At 36.4% G+C, this 19,845-nt stretch overlaps 4 protein-coding genes across 4 annotated transcripts; all 4 read right to left on the bottom strand.

The window, feature by feature from the left end:
* Positions 1 to 1,071: 1,071 nt before the first annotated feature.
* LOC135166606 (zinc finger protein 37 homolog) lies at positions 1,072 to 4,989 on the bottom strand. Its single transcript, XM_064129023.1, has 6 exons — positions 4,666 to 4,989; positions 3,933 to 4,174; positions 2,623 to 3,225; positions 2,039 to 2,146; positions 1,646 to 1,810; positions 1,072 to 1,563 (listed from the first exon to the last, which is right to left on the bottom strand). The coding sequence occupies exons 1-6, from the start codon at positions 4,673 to 4,675 to the stop codon at positions 1,180 to 1,182; spliced, it is 1,512 nt and encodes a 503-aa protein (XP_063985093.1). The 5' UTR covers positions 4,676 to 4,989; the 3' UTR covers positions 1,072 to 1,179.
* A 2,587-nt stretch (positions 4,990 to 7,576) lies between these two features.
* LOC135167057 (exosome complex component RRP46) lies at positions 7,577 to 9,598 on the bottom strand. Its single transcript, XM_064129907.1, has 5 exons — positions 9,372 to 9,598; positions 8,515 to 8,628; positions 8,312 to 8,433; positions 7,966 to 8,109; positions 7,577 to 7,874 (listed from the first exon to the last, which is right to left on the bottom strand). The coding sequence occupies exons 1-5, from the start codon at positions 9,457 to 9,459 to the stop codon at positions 7,686 to 7,688; spliced, it is 657 nt and encodes a 218-aa protein (XP_063985977.1). The 5' UTR covers positions 9,460 to 9,598; the 3' UTR covers positions 7,577 to 7,685.
* A 132-nt stretch (positions 9,599 to 9,730) lies between these two features.
* On the bottom strand, positions 9,731 to 14,585 carry LOC135167056 (translation initiation factor IF-2, mitochondrial). Its single transcript, XM_064129906.1, has 9 exons — positions 14,375 to 14,585; positions 13,873 to 14,017; positions 12,722 to 13,405; positions 11,997 to 12,267; positions 11,288 to 11,541; positions 10,787 to 11,048; positions 10,537 to 10,701; positions 10,207 to 10,347; positions 9,731 to 10,076 (listed from the first exon to the last, which is right to left on the bottom strand). Exons 1-9 carry the CDS (start codon positions 14,431 to 14,433, stop codon positions 9,904 to 9,906), a joined length of 2,154 nt encoding a protein of 717 aa, XP_063985976.1. The 5' UTR covers positions 14,434 to 14,585; the 3' UTR covers positions 9,731 to 9,903.
* A 152-nt stretch (positions 14,586 to 14,737) lies between these two features.
* Positions 14,738 to 19,764, bottom strand: LOC135167055 (piwi-like protein Siwi). Its single transcript, XM_064129905.1, has 5 exons — positions 19,519 to 19,764; positions 18,889 to 18,933; positions 18,549 to 18,742; positions 16,355 to 17,744; positions 14,738 to 16,023 (listed from the first exon to the last, which is right to left on the bottom strand). Exons 2-5 carry the CDS (start codon positions 18,911 to 18,913, stop codon positions 15,380 to 15,382), a joined length of 2,253 nt encoding a protein of 750 aa, XP_063985975.1. The 5' UTR covers positions 18,914 to 18,933; positions 19,519 to 19,764; the 3' UTR covers positions 14,738 to 15,379.
* Positions 19,765 to 19,845: the final 81 nt, after the last annotated feature.

The following is a 19,845-nucleotide window of genomic DNA, read 5'->3' as shown; positions in this document are numbered from 1 at the left end:
TGATTTGGAAGCTGAATGGCAATGAGAGAACATTTTAGATTATCAAAATGATTAAAAAATATTCGACCTCGTTCGAAAGATAACATATGGGGGCCTTAATTATCATAATATTATGGTTTGGGATTAATGTACTATTCTAGACCACTCTGTTACGAAAAACAAAAGTCAGTAATTATGGTCGGTCTGGTTACATTGATCTAATTGATGGAAATTTTACTTGTGAAAAAAATATATATTCAAATTGAAGAGAGGAAAAAGGCATTTCTAGATCAAAGTCACCACTTGTCAAGACAATATCAAAAAATTATCGATTATATATCGCATCTTTCACGCAATCACTGCCATGCTATTGAGCTTTTCACGTATTTTGTTTAGATCTAGGGCTATATTTCTCACAGAACAAAGGACAAATATAATTTTGTAAATTAATCATTTGAAATAACGACTGTAAACAAAATATTTTGGGGAAAAACAAGAACAATTTTAGTTAATTTATCCTCAGCATTTTTTCTATCATTCAGTTGAATAAAATATCAAGAAAAATTGCAAAATATGGAATTTTTCAATAGATATGTCTGGTACAGGTTAAAAACTGAAAATTATGAAAAAACTTTGTAGAAAAACCTGAAGATTTCATTGGAAAATTCTGTTCAATATTTAGAGAAATATTCTATAAAACAATTTTATAGAATTCCATTCACATGCGCAATTTAATCTATTGAGATATTTTTCAAAATTTCCTAGTTTTGTTTCATTTTTTAAACAAAAATAGAAAAAATAGAGTGAAAAAACTCGAAGAATTCTGCAAAAGGTACCAATAGAAAAAATTGCATCAACAGATAACGCTCTTCCGATTTTCTCTATGAAGTACGTTATATTGGACTTTTTGTGGAAAAAAGTAAAGTGAGTTCAATATTCTATAAAAATCTATCAGACATCCCGCAGAAATTTCTATCAACCCTGGACGTTTCAAACATCTCCAATTGATTGAACTGAAGTGAATTTCTATTCACTTCTTCGTCTCTTCTTTTTTATAAATGATTTTTCGAAAATAAAAAAAATCCGGAGAAGTATAGCCTGAACCCCATTTTATTTCATTGATTTTCAACTTCATTATTCGACTTTTCTGTATTTGTGTTTGTTCTTTCAATCCGAGGAGGCGAAAACGTCGTGTTCCACCTAGTTATGTTTACTCCCATTACTACCATAAAGGCTCGGGTGGACAAATTTATCGTGCAACGTTCTCAAATGCCTCAGCAAATTACTCTTAACATTGAATCCCTTTTTACAGTATGAACAGAGAAATGGCTTTTCACCAGTGTGTGTTCGCTGATGAATGACCATCGATGCGTGACTTGGAAATACTTTTTGGCATATGTTACAGAGTTTCTGATGATTGTGGATACGTTTTGGTTTTGGTGGGGCTGAGTTATTCATCAGAGCGAGTTGTTCTTCCGTGTGTTCAGTTTGAATGTGACGTACCCATTCCTGAGGTGTTGGATACATATTGCCACAGAGATCACATTTTAAGGGGGGGAAATCCTTACTGTCGTCGTCATCTCCCTGATTAAAAATAATTAATTTCAAGTTTTCTTATGTCGTGTGACAATAATAATTCTTAAGTAATTTTTTGTGATAATTTTACCTTTCTCTTTTTTCTCCGATTTTCTGTCATGTCTGCGTGCGTAAATTCAATGTGTCTCACCCAATCCGAGGGACGATTGAAAGTTTGACTGCACATGTCACAAGTTAATGGAGTGTATTCCTCTTCTTCAATGTCGGCATCTTCGTCACCACTGTGTACAATTTCCTAGAACATGACAGGAGAATATTGTAATAATCTGTCTCACAGGTGATAGTTTAAATTATTGCCCGGTTGTTCTTCACCCTCATTTCATTCAATATTTTGGGGCAAAACCAAGAATCTCAAAGCACTGGAAATGTTCGAATTTCTCGTCAATTTCACTGCAGTAAATATTATAGTAATTAATTAAATAGAAGAAAATGCGCAGATCTGTGTAACGAATTTCCATCTCACCGGTTTGATATCAATCTCGTGGTCTATTGTCAGAGATTCTGACGGATCCATCGATTCGTCCCAATCAATGGGCTCGTCTTTCACTAGTAATTCCAAGTTTAGTTCAGCCTGAAAGAAAGATAAAATTCATTTTAATAAGAATCTCAGGAGTGAAGTAGCTGATGATTTAAATCCATTTGACTTTTAATTAAATTTTCGAGGAATATTTCTAGATCTTAGGGAGGTACAGAAACTTTCCTAATGACTTTTTCATAGTCCTGAATTCATTTTACAAAAAAAAATTATTATATCAATTTTCTGAGCTCTTGTGCATGTTGAGAAATTTACTGAGAACGCAAGAGATTATTCTTGCAACGACTTCAATCCTTTTTTGGTATTAAAAAATTTAGGGAAAATTTCATGTTCATTTGTCTAATTGATATGTGGCTGTCCAGAAATAAAATTTTCAAAATACTGGTCTTATTGAATCTTCGATAAATTGAGAGTTCTTGTTACAGAATATAAAGAAGAAAACTGTCATAAAATATAGAGAGAAAATATTTCATAGAAAATATTTCCTAAAAATATATAAAAGCAATATTTACATTATCTCCATCACTTTTACTCGACTTATTTGATTCTGCTTCACTACTACTGTTGTTACTCCGCCTCTTCTTCCCATTAGCCTCGACATTTTCTTTATTTTTATTCTGATCATTGCTCTTGCTCTCCTCAGTGAATCCTTTCTTAGAATCTGGTGTATCAGTTCTCGTCTTGGAATCATCACTGGATTTCTCACATGGACTGTTCTTCTTCTCTAGGACCTTTGGCACTGACTGCGCTGATGATGCTTGATGTAGCGGTTGCACCGATGGCTGTTGCACTGGTGTAGGTGTTGATGATGATACTGATGTCGTTCCAACTTCGGATGTTGGCTTTTCATGGGCTGTTGGCTGAACAAGCTTTATCTTCTGAATTTGACCCGATGCTGATTGTTGCTCCCTCTTGTCCCTGTCAACTTTCTGATTGTTCGACTGAATGTTCTCCTTTTTACTCGCCGAGTTGGATCGCCACAAGCCTCGCACCCGAAGTATATCACCAGCTTTCAAGACTCCCTCTAATTGATCATTGGTGACTGTTGCTTCACCGCTGTACATGTATTGAATGAGGATTTTCAGGGTGCGATAGCCAATCTCTGTGGGAAGAACCTGTTCAGAAATTAGAATTAGAAATTTGTTCATAAATTGAGGATTTGCATTTGCAATTGTGGGGATTCAACAGGTCTTTGAGTTTCTGGTAGTCTTATGAAGTCTTCAACAAGGTCAGAACAGAGGAGGCATGTAAAACAATGAATAATATTTTCTAATAATGAAGAAGCCAATCGATTGAATTGATTTGGAATGTAAACCTCTGAGTCTAATAAATTATTAAATTTTGTCGGATATAATCGAACTGCTAGCGATTATTTATGAAATTGTTTCTGAAAAACGAAATATTAAATTATTCAAGAAATTTGCCATAACGTTCAACCAATTGTTCAAATTTCCGCGAACTTACGAATTATTCAATTGCATATTCATGTTCTCAATTTTTTAATTTCAAAATTGAGAGTTTAAGGATGACAATCGATAAATTATCCAAATCTACGACTGGGATAGAAAAATTGTTTACTTCATCTCGTTAAAGCCATCAATATTTAACAACAACTCAACTCTCCTCGCAGATTGAGAATTTTTCTCTAAAAAAATAAATAAAAATGCAGATTCTCAATTGCATAGGACCTTTTAAATGAAAATGAATAGTACAGTAAAAAAATATGTCCAAAAAATAAATAAATATCCTGAAAGGAGAGTAAACCAAGAATATAATCTAAACAAAATAAAAATAATATAGATCTAAAGTTACAGTGACTCACCACAATAATCGGAGCGTTGGTATTGGCCCCAAAATGACAAGTTTGAAAAATATGACTGAGATACGAGGAACATGCTGCTAATACAAAACGATGAGCAGCAACGTGACGTCCACACGATGTAGCAAGTAAAACATCAGCAAATGACTCTGAATGCAAAAGTGTCGCCACAGAACTGTGAAGATGTGCTCCATAACTATGCCACTTTAGCTGATAATTCTCCGATGCAGCGATCGCCATTTTTTCTAAATTTTATTAAAAAAAAATACGCAACATTTTAGTCACTGAATACCAACAACTGAAAAACCTAAATATCCGTTGAAATTTGATCTAATCCAAGCGTACGTTGGACCACAGTAAAATCATGCGGCTCGACTCTATTGTTCCCGCAATCGATCCAAAAACCCACGTTTCAAAAAGCCCCCATGGTACCGTCCCCCCTTCCCCCATTCACGACACCATTGATTCTCATACGAAGAACATCCACTTCAAGTTGGCGCCGAAACCTCGAAAATCTAAAAAAACCCTTTTCCAACGTTTTTACCATTTCATCGAACTCTCTTTATTTCCACGAAAATTAGCAACTGCAATTCCCTCCCCCCTCCGGCACAATTAAAATCAAAACATCCGGTTCTCAAAATTCCGAATAATCGTAAATAACTGTAAAAAATCAATTTCTCAATAAAAACCAAATTCTCAAATCAACTTCTTCCCAATAATTATAATTCGTCATTACCTGACGACATAGTTCGCTGATTTACCGAATAACTCTCGTGAATTCACGATTCGTCGATATTTCACTATTTTCAATAGAATAGATTAATCGTCACAATCTCCAACGTCACCAACACTTCACCTCAATAGTAAATCATCGGTATCCGTTAATTACATTAAAAACATTGAAATACGTTAGATAATAGAAACGTATATTCGACGCACAGTGTTTTGAAAGGCGCTTAGCGGACGGGGCACGGGGCAGATATGAGCATCGAACCACCTCGGGTAGGGACCTAAAAATCGATATTTCGGTCTTTGCTCCATTCCCTATCCGGGTGTGTGCGGTTAAACTGTGTACCGGCTGGGTATGGGTTGGTATTTGCAGGATAGAGTAGGGTTGTCCCCCCCTCCCTCTCCACACCACCGCCATCACCACCTCCTCCAACCCCCAAGCCACCCCCCGCCGCCCCACAGTTCACCTTTTCCATCATATCGATTTTCCACCCTGGCTACCAATCGCACGCATCCATTTATCGTATCGATCGGTTGAGCTGATTCCGGCGTTTGCGTCTCCCGTCCCCCTTCTGAATTTTCCCTCTCACTTCAACCCCCCGCTGCCCCGACCCGCGACCCCTCAAGCAGTACCAGCCCCCGCCCTTGCCACCTAATTCTATCCCACTCTCACATTTGTGTCTCCAGATACATTCGCAATTCAACCCCCCTTGGACAATTCTATTCGCCACTCGTCGCGCCGTTATTCCCTCGGTATGAAGGGAATATGGGGAGGGATGGGGGGTCTCAGCCCCCTCTCCGTCTCTTTGAAATTTTTACCCTTGTCACTGAATACAACTGCCCTGAGATCCTGCAGCACGACTGATCTTGACGGATCTCTGGGGATATGTTTCAACATTGCGTGGAAGCGACAGAAGGATTTATTTATTTATTATTATGACGGGGAGAAAGATATTTTGTTTATTGCAGATTTTTTTTCTACGGTGTGACAATTTTTCGGATTTTTGCTCTTTTTGTGTAGATCAAAGAGATTTTTTTTTGGGAAAAAACTGAATTTCGATGGATTTGTTCTATTGATTTTTGATAGATTTTTTTTCTGTTAATTTATTTATTTATTGATATTTGTCAGTTGATTCTGGAGAAACCTAAATGAATTGGGGGATGAGACAATTTGGATTGATAAATTTTTATGTGAAGATCTAATTCTGTTGGTTTTCGTAATTTTTAACGTTGTGTGGGAGCAATCGCCCAGAAATCCTGTGACAGGATTGATCCTGACAGGTCTCTGGTGATATACTTCAATATCATACGCAACCGGCAGCAAGATTTATTTATTATGATGTATGTGCGAGAAAGCGCTATTACTCATCTTTCATTCTGCTGCAATCTTTCTGCACTGCGGCAATTTTTCGATTTTTTTTCTATTATTTTACTCTATCGATCAAAGAAAATTTTACGGAGAAGTAAATACGACTTCATCTTCTTCTATATCTTGTTCTATCGATATATTAATTGTTCTACAACAAAAAAAAAAATACAAAATATCTTTTTTGCGCTCACCTTGGCCAGGGTTTCGAGGAAAGTCTCTATTCGGATGACAACTCCTGGAGTAGGTGCGACGTTAAGGAATTTATCGGATTTATCAAAAAGTCGGTTTCATGGCACCGCAGGAAGGACCATAAACTGTCAAATCAGCTGTTTCGGGAATAAAAAATGAATTTGAAAAATAAATACTTTTGTTGCATTTTTTAGTGTCATTTAAAAGAAGAAGGAAATTGATTCTCTGCATTTGGCTCCATTGTGGTCATCAGGAGAACTCACCCCCTAAACCCTCGTGTAAACCGATAGCAAAATACCTATCAGTTAATTAGAGTTATCTACCGCATATTAAAGTTTCATAAAAATCAGAGGCGGACACCTACCAATATTTCTTGTCAGCTACGTCTTCCACATGAACTTCGTTGCCCACCCGGTCAAGAAATGTCACCTGCCGACGCAATGCCAGTGATCATGAACTCATCGTACCCTTGAAAATTATATTGTCGAAGACGAGGAGAAAGGGTTCGTGATAATGAAAATGATTTCTAATTACAGATGAAGAAATCGTCGACAAGGAATTTATCCAGAGGATCAATTGCTATGGGAAATTTTTATGTTCCAAAAATATTGGCCTTCGATGACAAAGTGTCATCCATTCGAGAATGAGATCGTTCATTATTACGAGTAAATGACCAGGAACTTTTATTATCTATCGTTATGGCTCTCGCATCCTCTCTGCAATGCGACAATCTTCAATTTAAATATTTCAGTTATCAATGAATATAAGTCGCTCTCGTTTCCCCTCAGGTGGACCATTTATGCCTGAATCATAGATGTTTTCTGGTTCTCAATACATTCGCACGAGAGGATTTTTACTCGACTGACCTCAGGTGAAGCGCAGCAAGTTTAATTAAGGAGATTACAAATTCGATTGAGGTTTGTGACACAGAAAAGTCGTGCCAATCGGTCGTTCATCGATCTTTATTCATAATTTGAATAAAGAAGAGAATAAAAGTGGAGGAATGAGATGAATTCACTGGGATAATTCGATCGGGTATTTCACCCAGATTTTGAATTTTCACGGGCTTGATGAATTAAATTTTCATCGAACTTCAGATAAACATTTACATTGCTCTGTGCGGTACACGACGAATTATGATTGGGTCTAAAAATAGAAAAACTCACCTGAAACAGAAAAACAGAACAGAAAAAAATACCATTGGTAAAACTCACCACAAAATATAAAAATTTCAAAACAAATATGTAAACAACGTTTCTGAAAATAAACATTTTGAGTGAATTTTATTAACAACGTGACTCTCCAGTTTCAAAAAATTATGAGATGTGCGATTATTTGATAGAAGTCAATAAACAATAAATATTAGTTTGTTATTTATTAAATGGATGGATAAAACTGAGCTCCGTCGTACATATCTATTGACTTTTAATAACAAAATATTTAAAACGTTTTTTTTTATATCCAGGACATCATTGAGCTGTACATGTTGAATATTTTTTAACGACCTCTCGATAAAAATCGAAAATATATTGGCTAGCTTCCCTGCACTGTTCTATCGACCTCATGAGCTCCTTTTCCGTAAATGTTCCCGACGTGTGACAGGCGATGAGATGCTTTTTTATGCTGTCGAAGGCGTACGTGAATGTCGCTCTTGCATTCTGAGAGGAATAATTGAAAATCAATAATGACCTTAATCAAATCACCAAGTCACCTTTGAAAATTTAATATAAGAAATCAGTGAATTAGTACCTGTAATTGATTTATTTCAGGATCCAAAATAATTTCCCCACTGTCCTTATCTATCATACAGTTAATGGCAGCAATTGTAAATTTCATTGATAAACTTGCGTTTATCAACGCTAAATTGGCAGCATTAATAGCACATGCCAGCAGCTGAAATGAAAAAAAAAATTAATGAGAATCAAATAAATGAATGAGCTAAAATTAATATAGTCCAACAAACTTTCCTTTTCTCGTATGAACTCAGTGTGAATTAAGTTTCTATGATTTCTATTGTCAAATTGTTAGTTCTTCAGTTTTTATGAAAAAAAGAAATGTTGATTGGATTATATCTGATGATTAAATGCTTCCTTACACCCCCAGCGTCCTCCATTTCCTGCAAATTTATTGAAATCGCCGTACCCGGGTGCAGACTGGTCATAAGTGTTGATTCACACGTCTCTTTAATGTATAACTCCTTCATTCTTCCATCAATACCTAAAAATACATATCGATTAAAAGTATAATCGCAGTGTCAGGGGAATTTGGTGACTGTGATTTAATATCGATTCTACTGACTGGGTGGACCCTTGGCGGGGCTGAATGTGACTTCAATGTGGGCTTTGTCATGCAACATTTTTGCGAGCCTTGCTTCGACGGGGCCATACACTCCAGCAGCTACGCATGTGTCACCTGTGAAAAAATCCAATATGTTAATAAATAACAAGTGATCGTTTTATAATAATTTTATTGAGCAGCGTGCGGTCAACAATTTAAGTTGTCGTAGAGAGAATAAAAACTGTTGAATGCCTTTTTCAGACACTAAAATGATTATTGAAAGCGAAAAACGTGTTGTTGAAAGCCTTTTAATTGTTATCAGAATAAATTTTAAATAGTTGGCTCCAACAAAATTAAATCCACTGTTTAACAATGTAATCAATTTAATATGAATGGTATCACTGAAGTCCAAGCCAATCAAATTATTGAATCCCATTATCAGATGGAGATTAACTAATTTTTTAAATTCATTTGTACGTAAAGACAACTTGATCTATTCGTTAATGAGTGTCAACATAATCCTTAGTAATGATACACTGTTTTATTGCCATTGTATGGATTTACACCTTTTACAGAGAAAAAACAATTTTTCCTTAAATAATATACGTTGTCCTTACTAATGATCTTTACACCAGACTACTATTTTTATTTCATTTTGGAAACTCCATTATTTCACAATAATTAAAAAAATAGAATAGAATAATTTTTATTTCATAACAAGTAAAATTTTTAGCTTTCATGCTGAGCTTAGAGTGGGCTCAGTTGATAAATCTCTTGATGAATTATAAATATTTAAACAAAGTTATATCTATTGTATCTCATATATTCTTTGCTGCCGGAATTATTGTGGAATGTAAATGCACTTTTATGTATCTAACCTTGCATGAACATAGTGGAACCATCGGGCATCGACAACTGATTTAATTCACAGTTCATCTCCCTCAGGATACACTTGTCTTCTTCCATTTTTAATCAATAATATAGAATAAACAATTATATCAATGTAATGTTTTTATTATTAAGTGACGTCAACAACCAGAGCACATGTGAGGTCCCAATATATGTGATACAACAGAGAGGAACTGTTGAACCATAAACCGGGGGAGAAGTTTTAATAAACACCGCGAGGTGCGCAGCGGTTTGGTGGACGTGCCTGTCGGTAAAGCATTACCACGGAGAACGTGGCTAGCTGGACTGCAGGAGGTCTAGGAGTCATTAATAAATAATTAAATGTTAGTAGAGTGAAATGTCGTCAGTTTATTTTCTGAATAACAAGTGACTTTCCGTTTATGAAACGACATGGATCTTCACTGGAATAATAAATCAATTTGTACTTAAAATAAAACTTGAAGTGTTTCATTGATTTTTTTCTATACATCTTTTGCACATCAGACAGTGCAGAAATGGTACTTAGAAACCCGGATCCCAGTGGACGACAGAAGGTACTTCATAGTACTTGAAGCAGACTAATGTGTCCCCTGGTTTGACACTGACCGTGGGATCCTCAAACCTCAAGCCACACTCGTTCCCTGATTTAACTGTGTCCACTTCATCTTTGAGGTGTCTCATCGACGCCAGTTTACCTGGAAAAACGAGCGTAAATGAGTTCCAATTGCAAATTATTCAAAACCAATCAGTGCACCATTTGATCGGTGGATTTGTTGATAAATATTCCCATTACTGACGTCAACATGTTCCTTAAAGATGATTTACCTTCATAAATTGTTTCATTCTCCCGTATCACCCTGTAGAGTCCCTTCTTCTTGAGCATTCCATCGGTGCAACGACATCCAGCGACGTTCACTGGTTTTCTCTTCTCGTTTATTTCGAATTGCTGAAGAACATTCGCTTTCCCTGAGGAAGAACAAATATAATTCACCTCTAGGAATCGGTTACTTTTCTTTTCAAAATACTTTTTACATAGAAATAAAAAAGAAAAGAAAGAAATAAATAAATAAAGTTATAGGAAGCATTGGAAATGCCCGAGGAAACAATGAATGTTTTACTCAGAAATTTCGATGATAAATGATCGATTAAACTCACCCACTATCTCCTCCTTCGTCACAGGCGGTAATTTCTTCTCAATTTCATTCTTAACATCATCAATGAGTTTGTATATTATTTTGTGTGAGCGAACGGAGACTCCCATTTTCTCGGCAAAGGTCTGAATTTTTCTGGGTGTGTCTATGTTGAATGTATAAATAATCGCTGTAAAGTAGCAATAAACAGTAAAATATCGAGTGAAAACAGTGACTGCCTGAAATTACTGTAAAATCAAAAGCTCTTCAATTACCATCGAAAGCCTCTGCCAGTTCGACGTCACTCTCAGTAATAGCACCGATTCCATAATGAATGACATCAACATGACATCGTTTATTGTCGGAATAAGTATCGAAGACATCGAGAATAGCTTCAGCAGATCCAAGAACGTCTGATTTTAAAATCACATGAACTCTGGGAATTCCATCATCATCTTCTGTTTCCTTTTTCCTGGGGCCTTTTACTCTGTTCCTCTTTCCTGAGGCCCTTCGTACTGCCAGTTGTTCCTTATAAACCTGAAATTGACAATTTGTAATGAAAATTCACTCAGTCGAAAACAATAATTTCAAGATCCAAGTGATGATGAAATGACAGAAAATAATAATGACGAACAATGGCAACATTGAACAACAATGAATGGGAATAACAATTGTTTCATTCATTCACTACAGTCTAAAGTATTTTCTTACTCAATTGTTAGTGGATTCGATGAGTTTAAAAAATTTTGATTTCATTTAAATTAAAGGATTTTTACTTCATCATGTGCTTCTCGTCTTTTCTCCACGAGTTCGAGGGCGTCCAGTGCCTTCGTCTTGGCCACCTGCCCCTGGCGATACCTGAGAACACCCTGCGCTCGCTGCTCACTCTCGACTTCTAGGATTTCATCCCCAGCGAATGGTAATTCCCTCCATCCGATTACCTGAACTGCATCAGCGAGTTTGGCCTCAGGTACTGGGGTCCCAGCATGATCGAACATCGCTCGTACCTTTGCCCATGCAACTCCACTGACTGAAATTCATTTCAAATTGGTTTTCATCCCGGATAATTAAACCAAGTAATTAAACTAAGAGAAAGTAATTTTTTAATCAAATTTTGTATCGTAATTTACAAATTTTGAAGAAAAAAAACATTCAATGCACGTGGAACAAGTGTTTGTTGGCCGGAGAGTCATTTCTTACTGTTCCGTTCTCATCTTCAATTGATTATTTATTGACGACTCCATCTGTCCGCTCAACCTTTCGACTTAATATTAACAAAAAAATGTTATTCATACATATCTGGACTAATTTGACTCAGATTCAAAACATCATAAACGCTCACTTTTAGAGAATTTAATGAAAAATTAAAAATTTTCAACTCATAATAATTGCACCATTCAAAATAGCTATCATAATCGTTGTTGAACTGCAAGTGAATGAAACAAAAAAATATTTAAAGTTATGATTGTATGCTAGAACACTCACCTAAAACAGCTCCTTTCCTCAATGTTCCTCGTTGGATCAAGACAGTCGCAAGCTTTCCTCTCCCCACCTGAGTGGAAACCTCAAGGACCACCCCCTCAACCAGGCCCTTCGGATCCCCCTTCAGATCCATGACTTCCGCCAGTGCTGCAATAGTCTCAATCAATTCCTTCAGATTAGTCCCTTTGAGAGCTGAGATATGGACAGACGGAACTTCCCCTCCCAGTGACTCCACCTGAATGCCCTGTTCAGCCAGCATTTTTTCGGTTCTTTCCTGCATTAAAAATAGTCGATGAATGACGCTTGGCTTCTGAAAATGTTCTCACAATTGTAAGGGTGGGGTAAAACGAACTATTTCCATTCCAAGGATTCATCTTATCTCATCCTCCTCTAGTTAAAATAAGCAGAAAAACAGAATCATGGAAATTGTTGTAATTTTTATGAGTAAATAAAATAAATTGTCATATACAATAATGAAAATCAATGTCACAAAATAAAAACCAAAGGAAAAACATTTTTTTTAATAATTAATAGCGGACAAATTTTAAGGCCACTGTTTTCAAATAAATCAATACAAATGTGTGGAAATGTATCCAACTGAGGTAAAAAACATCTAAGAAAGTCCTATTTTTTTATAATTAGTTAAGGAAAAAGTTCATGACGATTTTTGCAATTATTTTGATTCGAAATAATTCCCCACATAAATAAAAGAACAAAACGTTACCTACAATATCTGCCTCTTGTTTATCGATCTTATTAACAGCAACAATAATGGGAACATCAGCTTCCTTAGCCATCCTGATGCTCTGAACAGTCTGTTCCATGACTCCATCGTCGGCAGCCACCACCAGCACAACAATATCAGTGACATTGGCGCCCCTGGCCCTCATAGAGCTGAAAGCCGCATGTCCAGGTGTATCAAGAAACGTAATTCTCTCCCCAGAATCCAAGCTAACGTTGAAGGCTCCTATGTGCTGAGTGATACCTCCAAATTCCGAGTCCACCACCGATGTGTGTCTCAGGGTGTCTAACAGTGTCGTCTTGCCATGATCCACGTGTCCCATCACAGTTACCACTGGGTGTCTCTTGACCAGCTGAGAGATATCAGGTAATGGACGCTTTACTGCGTCATGGTCCTTGTCATTGTCTTTGACCTTTTCAGTCCCAGGGGCTGGTACGAGCTTGTATCTGATCCCTAGGCGTCTCACTGCCTCGAAAGTCACCTGATTGTCCTCTATTATCGTCTGGGCTGTGTAGTAACCGCTGTCTGCGTAAGAGATCGCCTTCAAAACGTCCTGTATCGAACGATTGGTGACTGTGGCAACGTCCTGGACTGTCATTCTCTTCCATACCCCCACCACTGGCAGCTTTACCGTAGACTTCTGATTGTATACATAATCAGTTATGGCTTCCTGGAATTTTTAGAGACCTGATAAAGGTGGAAACACTTTGCAATGATTTTTTTTTCATAATTTGTTCAGATATTTGGCTATTTATTAATTGAAGAATTACTTTTGTATTGATTCTCGATAAAATTCCAGTGTAAATATACAAATAATTGGGTTTGCGATTAGAATCATTTGAAACTATTTGGAAATCCATGCATATGCCCAGACGGTCGTTACAACTTGCAAATGAAACTAATTATTTGATAGTTACCAAACCTAATTACTATCCTTCGTTTATAGTTTCCGTGGTCTGGTAATTGTTTGATTCTAATAAAACCATTATTTTGACAGTTTATTTATGTTCGCAATTTATGATCGCGTGATCCTCTTTAACAGGACCTTAATTACGATGAGTTTTTTGAATGAAAATAAAATAATAACTGTTGTATAATACTAAAATTTCGTGAATATTTTTCTTTGGATTCACTCACTCTCTCAGCTCGAGTTTTTTTTCTCCTGCAAATCGAAGATGTGTGATAACACTGGCAGTTTATCACAGCGTTCAATCCTATTAGCTTCCATTGCTGTCTGCGGGAATTGATACTAATTACCGTGTTTATCAAAAACGGTGAGAATCTGCAAAGAAAATACAATTAATGGATTTTTATTTACAAAAATTGGAGTTTTGATAGGTTGAAACACAAGAACAAAAATTTATCAATTAAACTGTTTTCTGGTTAAGGATTGGCAGAATTTATTATACAATAATCTACATCCAGTATTTTTTATGAAGAAATATTAAATATTAATTAGAAAACTAGTTTTAAAAATATACTCAAAGGAGGTTATGGATCAAATGACCCAGAATTGGTTAATTCCCCATTAATAATGGCAGTTTCATTAATTTTAATATAACTAGTGAATTGATAGTAGTCATAATGATTAAAGAAATAATATTGACAAGTCATAATAAATTAATAAAGGACGAATTACCGTTTGCTCACTACACACGTCCGGCCCAAGACCGCGGCCATGATGACACACAGTGGCATTTTTGGCGCGAAATTCGACGGAGGATATTTTGCATTTTTTTATTTATCGATTGTTGACTCCCTTTTTCAATTGTCTCCGCAATTTTGCAAACGTCTTTTTCTATGTTTATTATGAAATTTCACTGAACAAAATGTAAAATAATGTGTAAGGAGTTTTAGACTTTGTTGCACGTGCGACGAGGAACTGTGTTACGTGTAATTATTTTTTCTGAGTTGTCATGAATGTTATGTCAAAGTTTTAAGTCGTGAAATAATAAGATTTATGGTCTTTATGGGTGAAACGATCTGACTAAAACCAACAAAATACGTAAAAATGATTGCTAATAATTTTTAAAAATATTATTACAAGTCTTTCCTTAGCTCTCTTATCAAATATGCACAAATGAAATATAAAATTGTGATTGTTAATGACTTTTGTAGATTATTGCACCAGCAATATTCCTAGCATGTAATTGTTCTCTCTCAACAGACATCATTGTCACTTGTCACTTGATTATACTCAAATATTTTGATATATAAGTCCCGAAATAATGTTAGGATACGAAATAATGTTAGGACTTCTCTTGATATATTTTTTCAGTTCAGCCGATTTTTTTTTTTAAAGGATTTTATATGTTTTTAACTTTCAAATGATTCTGGCAACTGAAATATTACTAAAATTGAGTGCTTGCGCTGCTTTACTGACAATTCAATTCCAAGCAACTCTTGAAAATTATAAACAAGCACTCTTGTCAAAGAAACACACGCTGATAAGTTAAAAAAAAAGATCAAAATGAATATTTTGTATCGGATTTTTACGGCAATAAATTCCAGAGAGATTCCCTCATCGTCCTATTAATCACTAAAACAATGAAAAATGTTCCTGTCTAGAAGGTACCACATCAATCTTCTTCCAAAAATATAAAAAATAAACTAAAATCCTTTGGCAATATCCAACACCTCGAGTTTAAAGAAAATAAAGAAGATCCTCGAGCCGACGATCAGGAGGTGCATGAATGTTCTCAGCAACCCGAGACGCGAGTTTGTGGGCATAATGGACAGGTGCAGGTCTCCTGACAGTATTGCTACAGTTGAAATACACATGAGTCAACTTGTAGGTGAGGATCTGAATCCTCTCCATGGACAGACGAGCAGTATCAAAGATGACATTGTAATAACAGGGCATGACAGTGTCATCCTTAGAGTGTTGTGACACCAGGAAGAAGTCTTTTCTCATCGGCTGAGTGATGATGTTCTCGACGACAGTCCCCAAAGGTGGATTAGCGGTTCCATGGAAGAGTCTCGTGTTGGAATACATCGATACGAGGATGTAGGCAAAGCTCACAGGCGCATCGCCGTAGATGTTTTTTAATGAATTGTAGACACGAGTCGCCTCGTGTTCTGTTATGTTGGAAACATGCGAATTTTGTGCTGAATTCCGGTACACGATGATTCGAGAGGGGAGGGAACCATTATTCGCTTCATGATATTTCTCCAGGGCTTTAGAGAGACTGGAGATTATGTTGAAGGTCAACTGGTCGTTTCTATCGTGGCACGAGACTGATGAGAAGTAACGAGTGAGACCTTTGTCGAGGGTGACCACTACAGCAGCTGGAAACATTAATTTTTATCTTAATTGATACATTATCACCCTAATGACAATGATAATCATAACGATGGTGATAATTTTCACTTAAATCAAGTAATGTTTTTCCTTTAAGGTCCTGAACGTTTATGTGATGATTATGAAGAAATCTTAAATTGGTATTTTCAAGATTATCCAGCTAAAAAATAAATCTATGAAGAAAAGTCATAAATCATTTTTTGTAAACAATTAAATTCCCCACAAAAAAAGTTCAGTAACATTCTCTCGTACAGTGACTCATTATCGCAATAACTAACAATTTACAACTAATGAATACGAAAATGAAAAAAAAGTTACCAAAACTTCTGTTCGGCTGATCGGTATCACGAGCAACGCTGATTCCAACGATCATAAGCCCATTCAGAGGGATGTGAATGCTCCAGGGTATTCCCCCAATCTTGCAGCTTAATTGAAAAGTAACTTTAGTTGCTATGTCCTCCGGTTCCTCCGACATAAAGCATTTATCAGTGATGACTTGGCAGGGTACTGCATTCTCAAAGTAACACTTCCTCATGATTCGAGTGAATACTTCAGGTCGACGGCCTTGAACAACGATCATCACTAACTGTGGATTTATATTCATTATCGATTGCTGCAGGTGAGAACTGTAGCACTCGAGAGTGGACTCCTCCAGTTCCACATAATCAGGCTCTGAAAGTTGGAAGTTTCGAGTGGATCTCATCATTTTTTCAACGAAAGCCTTAACTTCAAATGTGTGCGCCGCTGGTGTAACAACAACCCATTTCTCCAATTTAACAGTTTGAAAAAGGTTGTTCTCCTTGAACGCCACAGACCAATCGCCCTCACAAGTGACATCCACCTGGCACCCATCCCCAAATATAAGTTTCTCACGAGGCAGAATTTTCCCAAATACATCGATCAGCTCCGAATCTAAATTCATGTTCGCAATTCGCAGTTCATCTTGAAGTTTTTTGTTATTTATCATACGATGATTAAGCGCCATGAGCTTCTTCATACGATTCTCAGGACCGGAAACCGTATGTGCTGACAAGAGATCCTTCACGATACGATCATTTTCCAATGCTGGAGTTAACCCTGTCCTAGCACACAATTCAGGTATAAGATAAATCTTTTCCCCCAGATGTTGACGATTTTTGGGTCTGTTATTAACCACCAGCAGAGGCTGGGAGTTGTGAGAAATGTTGATCTCATGATGAACCTTGTAATACTCTTTGTAGGTCATAGGCAACTCGCCCTGTTCAGTCTTCACATTAGAGAGTGGAGTCATCGAGAAATCAACACCATCGATACGGTTAATCTTGTTATCATACTCTGTCCAGACGTTGAGACCAGTCACTTCGGCGATGAATGCCGCCTGATAATCCGGCCCAGAATTCTCAATCACCTGTTCGAGAAGATCAAATATGGAGGTCTGAGCTACAACTTTGTGAGAAATATCTACAGCCATCATTAATCCATCCTCGTAATTCTGAATAGCAGTTCGATAGCCGGTCCAGACCTCCAGAGCGTAGTTTTCGATGTTAACCTTGGCCTCAGGTGCTTTGATATCGTAGAAATCCCACCCAATCATTTGAAAATCCATAATCTCGAGAGTTCTGCTTGCCAGGAGATTATATATTTTCTCGGATCGATAATCTTCAGGCTTCAGATTGCCTAAGTACTCAGCTATGATCTGGTGTTCCTCGCCTGGAGGGAATTCCAGAGGCTGCAACAATTTTTAATTTCAGGGGAAGATTAGTAATTGGCGAGGGGAGACTCTCTATATTCTAAATTACTTATTTTGAATAGGATTGCTTAGTTCCAATGTTTTGAGTTGACATTTCAATCTGTTTATCAAAAATTAATTTGGATTGAGACGGTTTTTGTACAATTTCTATTTCTTTTATTCTCGTGTTTCCATTTGAGATTGGAAAACATTTTTATGGATGAAAATTCGGAAAAGTTTGGGGTGTGATGTGCATGCTCTGTTTTCTTGGGTCTGAACAGAGGTGCATGAGTGGGAACATTGTTAATGTGAGTCATCAGGTTCAGGGGGTTGTGACCCTTTAGTATTTTTAATTAGTTTAATTGTCCTTTCGAGCGTATAAAGTAAAAGAGAATAAAATAACATTCACACGTTTGAATCATTATAACTATCCCATTTCTAATACAATAAAAATATATTTTTTAAAGAGCTTCTATTTATTGATCATACAGAATTCAATTTCATTAACTAATTTTATAATTTAATTATTCCATTGTATATTCAGTTCGCTGAGAATTAATTATATTGCGATAGAGAGGAACAAAGCACCTTCAATAGACAGTATTTTAAGATTGATGGAGAGAATTTCAACGAAGTTTATTCAATTTTGAAAATCGATTGTTAAACTTTGAAGTAAAAAAAATGCTTTTGATTTTTCTGTGATAAATCCATGTTATTGGAGACATTCTGCTGTGTCCCACTATCGACTATTCAGACCTGCTGATTGTTATTTGTCAAGATTATTTTTAAGGGCTAATGACGTACCGGTTTGTGGGTGCAGTACAGAGTGGTTCCATCCAGAATATACGTTCCAATGATATCACGATGCTGCTCGATGAGGGCCTTCTGGCCCTTGTAACTGTCTTCCTCTGGTTCGAATTTTACTTGATACCGATGCAAATGGCAGTCCGGCTCACAAAGGATTTTAAAATAATTGGCTTTGAGTGGCACCAGATTTTCTGTAAATAATTTCGCGACTCAATAAAATAAATTTATCCACAGGGCAGAGATAATTTATAAAAAAATAAAATTCATTAATAATCATTCATCAATTTTAGTTATTAATCGCATGATGAACCGTAAAGCTTAATTAAATGACCCTCACCTTTGTTGTCTTCGGGATTATCCATCGCATTTCAGACGATTACGACTGCCAATAGAACATAAAAAACTTAATGAGAATGTTTCTAATTTATTTTCTTTTATGCATTCATTTACATCACACAACATTTTAAGTAATTCGACGTTCCGCACCCTTTGAATATTTTTGGTTTCTCAATTTCCCGAGTAAATTGACCGAGGAAAATTTTCAAAAAATCGTAGTGAGTCAGTTTTTAACTCCTGGAAGATATTAATGCTTTAATAAACATTCCTTTATTGAAAAAATATACTCGAATTGTTGGCAAAACGTCGGGACAGTCACAATGGGTGAAAGGGAATGGAACGATCTCAGGCATCGACAGGTTCCTAAAATATGAATAGGATTATTGGAGTAGATGATCAGTCCATTCAGTGGACCTGGTGCACCAATAATTTCACTCATTTCCCTCTAAAAAAATTAATGATGGAGGTGATCGTCGAGGACTTTCGAAAAAATTAATAAATGTAAACATGTGCAACCCGGCGATGACGTCAGAACAGAACAGAACAAAGAGATCTCGTGGAGAAGTCGGGAATAATGAATACATTCCGATCTGCAAAGACGAATTTTCAGAATTAAGTCATTTATACTTACGTATGAGGATTCCAGAGAATTTCCAGTTGCAGAAGACCTACTTGACAATTTTATAGGGCTGGAGAGGATTTTCGGAATGAATTATATTTGCAGTCATTGATTTAGGAGAAAACAGCTGTTTCACTCAGTCGTCTACGCCGCTATTTCATTCGACGACGGTGATTGGTGGGTTCGGTAAGATTGAGAAGTGGTGATGCGATTCGTGATTATTTAAAATAATAAAATACAGTGAATTGATTCGTAAACTAATTCTGCAAAAATAAATTTCGTAAGAGGGAATAAATGAAAAATTATTTAGCTTAACAATGGGAAGTTGTGTTTTTCGTT

The sequence above is a fragment of the Diachasmimorpha longicaudata genome, chromosome 10, assembly GCF_034640455.1.
Source record: "Diachasmimorpha longicaudata isolate KC_UGA_2023 chromosome 10, iyDiaLong2, whole genome shotgun sequence".
NCBI classification, from domain to species: domain Eukaryota; kingdom Metazoa; phylum Arthropoda; class Insecta; order Hymenoptera; family Braconidae; genus Diachasmimorpha; species Diachasmimorpha longicaudata.
This window is presented reverse-complemented; position numbering and strand designations above follow the sequence as displayed.

Excerpts from the sequence above, each read along its gene's own strand:
- LOC135167057 (XM_064129907.1), bottom strand. The coding sequence starts at position 9,459 with ATGGAAGAAGACAAGTGTATCCTGAGGGAGATGAACTGTGAATTAAAT. Across the intron at positions 8,110-8,311 it reads AAATGGAGGACGCTGGGGGT|CTGCTGGCATGTGCTATTAA; the intron begins GTAAGGAAGCAT and ends TTTTCATTTCAG. Across the intron at positions 7,875-7,965 it reads CTGAAATAAATCAATTACAG|AATGCAAGAGCGACATTCAC; the intron begins GTACTAATTCAC and ends TATTCCTCTCAG.
- LOC135167055 (XM_064129905.1), bottom strand. The coding sequence starts at position 18,913 with ATGGATAATCCCGAAGACAACAAAG. Across the intron at positions 18,743-18,888 it reads TAATCCCGAAGACAACAAAG|AAAATCTGGTGCCACTCAAA; the intron begins GTGAGGGTCATT and ends AATTATTTACAG. Across the intron at positions 17,745-18,548 it reads TGTACTGCACCCACAAACCG|CCTCTGGAATTCCCTCCAGG; the intron begins GTACGTCATTAG and ends AAATTGTTGCAG.
- LOC135167056 (XM_064129906.1), bottom strand. The coding sequence starts at position 14,433 with ATGCCACTGTGTGTCATCATGGCCGCGGTCTTGGGCCGGACGTGTGTA. Across the intron at positions 13,406-13,872 it reads AAAAAACTCGAGCTGAGAGA|GAAGCCATAACTGATTATGT; the intron begins GTGAGTGAATCC and ends TAAAAATTCCAG. Across the intron at positions 11,542-11,996 it reads GAGGAAAGGAGCTGTTTTAG|TCAGTGGAGTTGCATGGGCA; the intron begins GTGAGTGTTCTA and ends AATGAATTTCAG.
- LOC135166606 (XM_064129023.1), bottom strand. Across the intron at positions 2,147-2,622 it reads GTAAAAGTGATGGAGATAAT|GCTGAACTAAACTTGGAATT; the intron begins GTAAATATTGCT and ends TCTTTCTTTCAG. Across the intron at positions 1,811-2,038 it reads ACGAGATTGATATCAAACCG|GAAATTGTACACAGTGGTGA; the intron begins GTGAGATGGAAA and ends GTCATGTTCTAG.